At 37.4% G+C, this 10,042-nt stretch overlaps 1 protein-coding gene and 1 pseudogene across 1 annotated transcript; one reads left to right on the forward strand and one right to left on the reverse strand.

Moving 5' to 3' along the window:
• Window positions 1-4,869: 4,869 nt before the first annotated feature.
• On the forward strand, window positions 4,870-6,814 carry LOC112754625 (cytochrome P450 CYP94D108-like; annotated as a pseudogene).
• A 2,593-nt stretch (window positions 6,815-9,407) lies between these two features.
• LOC112757334 (uncharacterized mitochondrial protein AtMg00810-like) lies at window positions 9,408-9,767 on the reverse strand. Its single transcript, XM_025805925.1, has one exon. It carries the CDS (start codon window positions 9,765-9,767, stop codon window positions 9,408-9,410), a length of 360 nt encoding a protein of 119 aa, XP_025661710.1.
• Between the last annotated feature and the right edge of the window lie 275 nt (window positions 9,768-10,042).

Consider the following 10,042-nt stretch of genomic DNA (forward strand, 5'->3'; position numbering starts at 1 on the left):
CGCTAATCTGTGGCAAACAGATAGGTAGAGAATATCTGGAACTGCCCTCTATGACTATAGGACTGTGGTCAGAGGAAAGATTGTTCACATCCACCCTGACAAAATCAGGGAGATCTTTAAGCTACCTCAGCTGAAAGATGACCCAGACTCCTTCAATAGGAGAATGATGAGAACAAACAAGGGCCTGGATAAGATTCTAGAGGATATATGCATCCCTGGAGCCAGGTGGACCACCAGCACGAAGGGTGTCCCAAATCAACTCAAGAGAGAAGATCTCAAACCAGTCGCCAGAGGATGGCTGGACTTCATTGGGCGTTCTATATTGCCCACCAGCAACCGTTCTGAAGTCAATGTTAGAAGAGCAGTGATGATCCATTGCATTATGTTGGGAAAAGAAGTAGAAATTCATCAACTGATCCCATTCGAATTCTACATACTTGCAAACAAGAACTCTAAGAATGCCAGGTTGGCTTATCCAAGCCTAATCTTTATGCTCTGCAAAGATGCTGGAGTAAAGATGGGAATAACAGAGTATATCTCAGTGGAGCAGCCAATCACTAAAATCACAATGGAAAAACAACAAGTGCAGAATGACACCATCAAGAGAAGGGCGCAAGAACTCCTACCAGAACTCCCTCAATTTGAATACTGGGAGCATCTTGAAGCATCTGTTACTAAGTTGCAAGAAACCATGGACCAAATGAAGGAAGAACAGCAAAATCAAAATATCATGCTTTGCAAACTGCTCAGAGAACAAGAAGTGCAAGGGCATGAATTAAGAGAACTAAAGCGTCAGAAACTATCTCTTGAAGGGCCAAGCACTCCACAGACTAAAGAGGCATCCGCTTCCCAAGGTCAAGGTTTTTGAGTTCTGATCTTAACCTTAACCCTGTGATAACTTTTTTTTATTTGAGTTTTACCTTAGGAGTCATATAGTAGTAATTAGTATCTATATTTTTTATTTTATCTCCAATTAAGCTATAATTTATTTTTCTCATCATCATTAAACATGAATAAAATAGAAGGTTTTCTTTAGAATAAGGAGTCAATAATTTTCGAGTTTTTAATAAGAAAAATTCTAATTATTTATATGTGGTGGCAATACTTTTTGTCTTCTGAATGAATGCTTGAATAGTGCATATGTCTTTTGAATTTGATGTTTAAGACTGTTAAATATGTTGGCTCTTGAAAGAATGATGAACATGAGACATGTTATTGATAATCTGAAAAATCATAAAAATGATTCTTGAAGCAAGAAAAAGCAGTGAATACAAAAGCATGCAGAAAAAAAAATATAGAGAAAGAAAAAAGAAAAAGCAAGCAGAAAAAGCCAAAGCTCTTAAAGCCAAAAGGCAAGAGCAAAAAGCTAATAACCCTTAAAAATCAAAAGGCAAGGGTAATAAAAAGGATCCAAGGCTTTGAGCATCATCAGAGGAAACCAAATCCTGGTCTAAGCGGCTAAACCAAGCTGTCCCTAACCATGTGCTTGTGGCGTGAAGGTGTCAAGTGAAAACTTGAGACTGAGCGGTTAAAGTCAAGGTCCAAAGCAAAAGAAGAGTGTGCTTAAGAACCCTGGACACCTCTAATTGGGGACTTTAGCAAAGTTGAGTCACAATCTGAAAAGGTTCACCCAATTATGTGTCTGTGGCATTTATGTATCCGGTGGTAATACTGGAAAACAAAGTGCTTAGGGCCACGGCCAAGACTCATAAAGTAGCTGTGTTCAAGAATCATCATACTGAAATAGGAGAATCAATAACACAATTTGAATTCTAAGTTCCTATAGATGCCAATCACTCTGAGCTTCAATGGATAAAGTGAGGTGCCAAAACTGTTCGGAAGCAAAAAGCTACTAGTCCCGCTCATCTAATTAGAATCTGAGCTTCACTCAAAAAAAACTCTGAGACATTATTGCTTCCTGACTTATTATTATTCTATTTTATTTATCTAGATGCTTGGGGACAAGCAACAGTTTAAGTTTGGTGTTGTGATGAGCGGATATTTTATACGCTTTTTGGGGTTAATTTCACATAGTTTTTAGTATGTTTTAGTTAGTTTTTAGTTTATTTTCATAAGTTTCTAGTCAAAATTCATATTTCTAGACTTTACTATGAGTTTTTGTGCTTTTCTATAATTTCAGGTATTTTCTGGCTGAAATTGAGGGAGTTGAGCAAAAATCTGATTCAGGCTGAAAAAGGACTGCTGATGCTGTTGGATTCTGACCTCTCTGCACTCGGAATGGAATTTCTGGAGCTACAAGAGTCCAAATGGTGCGCTTCTAATTGCGTTGAAAAGTAGACATCCAGGGCTTTCCAACAATATATAATAGTCCATACTTTGCTCAAGGATAGATGACGTAAACTGGCGTTCAACGCCAGTTCTATGTTGCAGTCTAGCGTCCAGCGCCAGAAACACGTTACAAGTTGGAGTTCAACGCCAGAAACAGGTTACAGCCTAGTGTTGAACGCCCAAAACAGCCCAGGCGCGTGAGAAGCTTTAGTCTCAATCCCAGCACACACCAAGTGGGCCCCAGAAGTGGATTTCTGCACTATCTATCATAGTTTACTCATTTTCTGTAAACCTAGGTTACTAGTTTAGTATTTAAACAACTTTTAGAGATTTAATTTTCATCTCATGACATTTTTAGATCTGAAATTTGTACTCTTTAACGGCATGAGTCTGTAAACTCCATTGTTGGGGGTGAGGAGCTCTGCTGTGTCTCGATGAATTAATGCAAGTATTTCTGTTTTCCATTCAAACATGCGTGTTCCTATCTAAGATATCCATTCGCACTTCAACATGAATGTGATGAACGTGACAATCATCATCATTCCCCCACGAACGCGTGCCTGACAACCACTTCCGTTCCACCTTAGAATGAATGAATATCTCTTGGATCACTTAATCAGAATCTTCGTGGTATAAGCTAGATTGATGGCAGCATTCAAGAGAATCCGGAAAGTCTAAACCTTGTCTGTGGTATTCCGAGTAGGATTCAGGGATTGAATGACTGTGACGAGCTTCAAACTCGCGAGTGCTGGGCGTAGTGATAGACGCAAAAGGATAGTAAATCCTATTCCGGTACGATTGAGAACCTGCAGATGATTAGCCGTGCGGTGACAGCGCACCTGGACCCTTTTCACTGGAAGGATGGATGGTAGCCATTGACAACGATGATCCACCAACACACAGCTTGCCATAGGAGGACGTGCGTGCGTGAACAAAAAGACAGAGGAAAGCAGAGATTTAGAAGACAAAGCATCTCCAAAACTCCAACATATTCTCCATTACTGCATACAAGTATAATTTGTGTTCTGCCCTTTTACTTTTTACAATTCAAACTAAAAATTATCATTGATATTATATCCTGACTAAGAGTTACAAGATAACCATAGCTTGCTTGAAGCCAACAATCTCCGTGGGATCGACCCTTACTCACGTAAGGTATTACTTGGACGACTTAGTGCACTTGCTGGTTAGTTGTGCGAAGTTGTAAGAGAGTAATGTGAACATTGACATCACAATTTCGTGCACCAGCGGCGCTGGAACTCAGAGAGGGAGAGAAAAGGGTATTAGGGTTTTCTTCTGAGAGAGAGAGAGGTAACTGGGTAGTGGGTAGCTTTTATATAGGTTTTTTAAATTTTTTTTTAACCTTTGAAAACCGTCAAAAACCAACTGGTTTTACTGGTTCACCGGTTAATTGTCAATTCGACTGATTTTTTTATCGGTTTTTTGTCAAACGATTTTTGACATCACCTGAATTGGTCAGATAATCGGTTCTCAATTAATTCAGTTGAATCGGCCGGTCCGGTTCGATTTTCAGAACAATGGTGCTTAATGAAGCTTTCCCGCCGGACGTATAGAAAATTTTTCTTTTAATTTACTCATAAATTTATTAGCAATATCTGTTATATTTTAGCTAAATTTGTATATTAAATTGTGTATATATATTAATATTTAATATGTTAAAATTTGTAATAATAGTATGAAATCAAAAAAATTAAATTATTGATTCAATGATAATTAAAGTGTAATAGCATTGTTGGTAATGAAATCTTGGTTGTTAGTATATATAGCTATAAACATAAAAGGAATATGGGATCACAGCTTTGACTGAAATGGATTCTTAATGTTTATAGTGATTCAACATGAAAGAGATGTATGTGATTTAATTTAACTTGAAGAAAGACGCGACAGTTTCGGTAACGTATTCCATGTTTTGTGAAGAATACATCACTTCTATCGTCTTCTACTTCACCCAATCTCCAAATCATCACATTTTTTGGTAATCTAACACTAAATATTACAATTATGAAAGTGAGTTTCAGTTTTAATTTATCAATAAAAATTTTAATAAAATAATATCAAAAGACCAAAAAAATTTATTAATTTGGACATCAGTTAACAAATAATAATATTTACAAATATTAAATAAAAATAAAGGGTTAGAGTATTAGGCTAAAGATAAAGATATGAACTGCTAGTTTAAAATGCTGCCCAATATAAATTAAGTAGATACTACTATAAAAATTTTATAATTGTGTTTATATAAAAATATTTTTTTTAATATTTGAATAATGAATTATATAATTAGATTTTAATATATTCTAAAAATATTATCTTTATTTAAAATATAACTAAATAAATAAATTATATTTTTTAACAAAACATCTTTATAAAAAGATGTCATCTTTCATTTGAGTAGTTGTCTATAAATTAAAATTGCATGAGTTTGAGCTTTTATCCTTTCAATATTTAGCGAGCTACATTAGCTTGTTTTATTTATCTCATTCATTCTAACATGGTTTTTTCTTAAAAGAATTGCCTTCCTTCGAATATAAAGCCACTTCACCAAAACTCCAAAGGCAGCTACTCCCATGAAGATGCCAAAAACATCTTCTCATGATGATCCTTGTTTAAAAAGTGTAACTTATTTATTTTGCAACACTTTAAATAAAGGTAACACTTTTACTTCAAATAAAATCAAGTCCTACAATCTATCATCCAATGGTCAAAATGATATATCTTCACATGATGACAATCATTAAATCTTCATTGGAGTAGCCACCAACTCCAAAACCCTATATATAATACAGAGTTAAACACTCACACACACAGACATTCTCACATTTCTTGATTTCCATATCGATCTTTTCCCAATGGAATCCCTTCTACTTTTCCTTTCTCTCTTCATTTTCATCTTCATCTACCTTCGTCATTTCTACACCACCAAGACACAACCCTTCAAAACCTACCCTCTCGTAGGTTCACTCCCTGACTTCATCCTCAATCGCCACCGCTTCCTCGACTGGTCCACCAACATCCTCCGCCACTCCTCCACCCAAACCGCCGTTTTCTACCGCCCCGGCACCGTCCACGGCGTCTTAACCGCCAATCCCGACAACGTCGAGCACATCCTCAAGACTAATTTCCATAACTACCCCAAGGGCAACCGCTTCCTTTTCCTCCTCCACGATTTTCTTGGCCATGGAATCTTCAACTCCGACGGATTCCTCTGGAAACTTCAACGCAAAACCGCAAGCTACGAATTCAACACCAAATCGCTTCGAAACTTCGCCATCCAGAACGTCACCGTCGAGATCCAAACGAGGCTCATTCCCTTGCTTCAAAGAGCGTCGGAGACAGAAACGGTTCTCGATTTGCAGGACGTTCTTGAACGGTTCGCCTTCGATAACGTCTGCAAGCTCGCGTTCAACGTTGATCCTGCATGCCTCGGTGGCAGATCCGCCGCCCTCTCCGGCGACGGTTTCATGCAGGCCTTCGAGGACGCGGCGACGCTGAGCTCGGGGAGGTTCATGAGCGCGTTTCACTGGTTATGGAGAATCAAGAGGTTCCTCAACGTTGGAAACGAAAAGAGGCTTAAAGAATCGATCTCCACCGTACACGCGTTCGCCGATGAGATCATAAGGTCCAGGATGGAAGCCAAGGGCCCCACTAACACTGACGTGGACTTACTATCGCGGTTCTTGGCCGCAAGGATAACTCCCCAGAATTTCTCCGCGATATCGTTATAAGCGTGATTCTGGCGGGGCGCGATACGACGTCGTCCGCGCTGAGCTGGTTCTTTTGGATTCTCTCTTCGAGGCCTGACGTCAAAGAAAAAATAATCAAAGAAATCAAAAGCGTTCGCGAAAAGTGCGTTTACGCGGAAGCGGTGTTTGGGTACGAAGAGCTGAAGGATATGAACTACTTGATGGCGGCGATTTCGGAGGCAATGAGATTGTACCCGCCAGTGCCGGTTGACTTCAAGAACTGCTTAAACGACGACGTTTTTCCGGATGGGACGGTGATAAAGAGGAATTGGTTTATAATGTATCATACTTACGCAATGGGGAGGATGGAGAGTATCTGGGGTAAGGACTGTACGGAATATAAGCCCGAAAGGTGGTTTGATTTTGATGAGAATGGTAATGAAGTGTGGAGAAGTGAAAGCCCGTTCCGGTATCCGGTATTTCACGCTGGACCGAGAATGTGTTTGGGCAAGGATATGGCTTATATTCAGATGAAGTCCATTGTGGCTTCTGTTTTGGAGAGGTTTGAGATTGATGCTGTGGATAAGGACACGTGTCCTGAGCACCTTATTGCTTTGACTTTAAGGATGAAAGGGGGGTTGCCTGTGAGAGTGAGAGTGAGAGTGAGGCTATGAGTGAACATGTGCTGTACTGTGTAAGATGATACAAATGCATGACTAAACTTGGTGTTGTTGATGGATGTGGTTTTTAGGTATATAGTAAACTATACTATATACATACACTGTATTTTGCGGAAATTAAAATGTTGCATTAATACGTTAGTTGTTGGTTGTGAATTAGTACTTGCTGTAAGAGATTGTTAATTCCTTTCTGGAATACGTCCAAGTTGTTTTCATTTAATTAATGGATCATATATATATATAGTGTAGTTCTTGGTCTCGTCACAACACCTTAATGGAACTGGCAGCCATGTGCATATGCATGATTAAAGTGTAATTTATGAGTTTCATCTTGAAGGGGGGAAATAAGAGGAGCTACAGAGTACTGTTGAGTCAAAATGATATTAATTGTTGGATCGAGGAATGAACTTCGCCTCACTAGGCGGAAGTTGAAGTTGGCTTGACGAGACGGGAAACCTGAATTTACTGAATTTAGGGTTGCTGAATGCTGATAGAGAGAGCGAGTCTTTGGTAAATAATAATAATAATAATAATAATAATAATAAATATGGTTTGTGGAGAAATCTAAGGAGCCAGAAGGAAACTATCAGCAGTGCGTTGATACTTATTATTTATTAAAACTCAAAATAATAGGTTCATATGCTATTAGTCTTATATTGTGAAACCAAGAAAACACATTGGTCTTTAGAACGAAGTAGCGTGTAACCAAACGACCAGGCAATAGGAAAATTTAAACTAACAAAAAATACAAATGTGATTTCTAAAATCTAATAAAACTATTGGTACTAGATGCTATTTTAATTTCAACCTAGAATTATGAGTTCAAAGTACAGACACTGTATCTAAGTGTTACTTTATTCACAAGTGCTTGATTTTGGATACAGAAATTTGCTTGAATACTACTCATAAACACTGTTTGCACATCTTATATTGTTTATATGAAAACTGGTTAGTGTTTTTGTTTTATTGAAAAATGATGAATATCAAAGACAAATTCATAGTAGTTCTATTGCTACCAACAAGCATGATTGATTATACTACACCCCAAGTTTTTCTCTTTTTTTAATTTCTTAGTTAATCTTTTCCCCTTTTTCTTTTTCTTTTCCTTTTTCCGACAATTGATGAGAAAATAATCTCACACAACTAATTAAAAGATGATGAAGAAAGGAGCGAAATTTCCACTTTTTTTATTAACTTGTTAATAATATACAGTTCATGCAAAATTTGACGAAGTGGCCGGATTCATATATACCGCAGATAGCATTGTTTAAAGAATATTGAAGTATTGAACTACTTTTAATCGGAAGGAAAATTCTTAAAAATGGAATTACTGAGAGAGTAGCTTTCGTAACTAGCTAGCTTGCTTGATAAAAACAATAAATCAACCTTCTAGATCGAGTTCGCATTATTGTTATTATTGGTAGTACCCAAAAACACCTTAGCTAATATATAGCTAATTTTGCATAACCATTTATCGGTAAGCGCTTGCCACAAGAGAAAGCAACATGCTTAAATGGAATTATATCATGCCATGTTTAAGCTCTAAAGATAATTTTACATAACCTTTTCGTGTGGTAAAATATAATCTTTTGGGTTATAAGTAATTAATAAACAAGCATATCCGACAAATAAGAGCAGAGAAATTTCGAGGACTCTGAAATAATGGAGGAAAAAAGCAACAAACTGGTGGCTTTACTTAATTAATGACCTTAAAGAATTTTAACGGGTAATAAAGTTAATTAATTAAGGTTTAAGCAATGCAAGAGATGAAGCAATTTGGATACAGATAGGTCTTTTGTTGGATCCGGACCACACTTTTTGGCGTTGATCGTAATATGGCTTTTGTAATTATCAGTGGTCTTGTTTGTGAATCCATTAAAATGGTAGAATCCATATATTGGAGAGAGAATAGAGAAAGAGTAAACTTCTAGAAGAGTAATGAGAGTGTGAAGAATGAATTGATAATCGTCTAAAGTTGAGTTAATTACATATGCATCTCATTATATTTAGTTATAATAAATACTGATTAGATCAGTAATAAATTCACTAACAAACTATTAACAACCTAATAATATGCTAACTTCTTTTATTTCCTTCATTTTCCTCAAATAAATGATTATTTTGTAAATAAGTCTGAGTTTGCTCCAAATTTCACTGAACAAAGAAGATGAAATGGACTTTTGGTGAAAATATATGCGATCTGTTGTGCAGTAGGGATATGAACAACTTGAATTCGACCCTTCATGACATGATCTCTGGCAAAATAAATTTCGAACTCAAGATGTTTATATTTGGAGTGCAAAAATAAATTCGCAACTAACATAGCTGCACTCAAATTATCACAGTAAATCATAGATAGTTTGGTCACTGGATTAGCATGAATATCATAAAACAAATTCTGGATGGGGACTGCTTCTGCAACTGCATTAGCTACACCCCGATATTCAGCCTTTGTGCTCGACCGAGCCACGGCATGTTGTTTCCTTGAAGACCAGGAAATTAAATTCGATCCCAGAAACACATAACCGTTGGTTGATTTTTTATCATCAGGATTAAACCCTTAATCAGAATCAGTATAAACTATGAGAGTTGGCTCTTTAGCTGGCTGAATCCTTAAACCAAAGCTAGTTGTATCACTGATGTACCTTAAAATGCGCTTAACTACCTTCCAATGTGTTTCAAGAGGCTGTTGCATGAATTAACACACTCGATTTATACAGTAAGCTAACTCTAGTCAAGTGATTGTGAGGTACTGAAGACTCCCAACAACTGCACAATACAGGGCCGGATCATTGAAGGGAGGGCTGCCAGTTTTGCTAAGTCTCAGAGAGGAAGGTATTGGGGTTGCATATAGCTTGCAGCCAACCATATTTGCTTTCTTCAAGATATCATTGACATACTTAGTTTGAAATAACAAAAGACTGCCATCAGTAGTGTATGCTACTTCTAATCCAAGAAAATAATGCAGTTTTTCCATGTCTTTCAAGGCAAAATGAGAGCTGAGTTGAGTAATTACCTCAGGGATATACTGATTTGAGCTGCCAGTAACAATGATGTCATCAACGTATATGGAGTAAATCCTCATAATGGTCATTGAGATTCACGAGAATACCCAATTTGATCTTCGAGATTCCAATTTTACCATAATGGTCCTCCAGATTCATCGCCAGGCACCATACTGGTCCTTAGGCATCTTTCTGGCGATGACCCAACTGTTTCAGAGCTGTCGTGGCTATCGTGCGCCACACTGGAGCATACCAAAATGACGCCATTTTGGTTTGGCGCCTATTATGGATCAAAACGACGTCGTCTGCTTAGACTCAGACGGTTTGTAACACTCATCTATCTTCATCACTTCCACTCTTCTTC

The sequence above is a fragment of the Arachis hypogaea genome, chromosome 16 (assembly GCF_003086295.3).
Source record: "Arachis hypogaea cultivar Tifrunner chromosome 16, arahy.Tifrunner.gnm2.J5K5, whole genome shotgun sequence".
In the NCBI taxonomy this organism is placed as follows: Eukaryota; Viridiplantae; Streptophyta; class Magnoliopsida; order Fabales; family Fabaceae; genus Arachis; species Arachis hypogaea.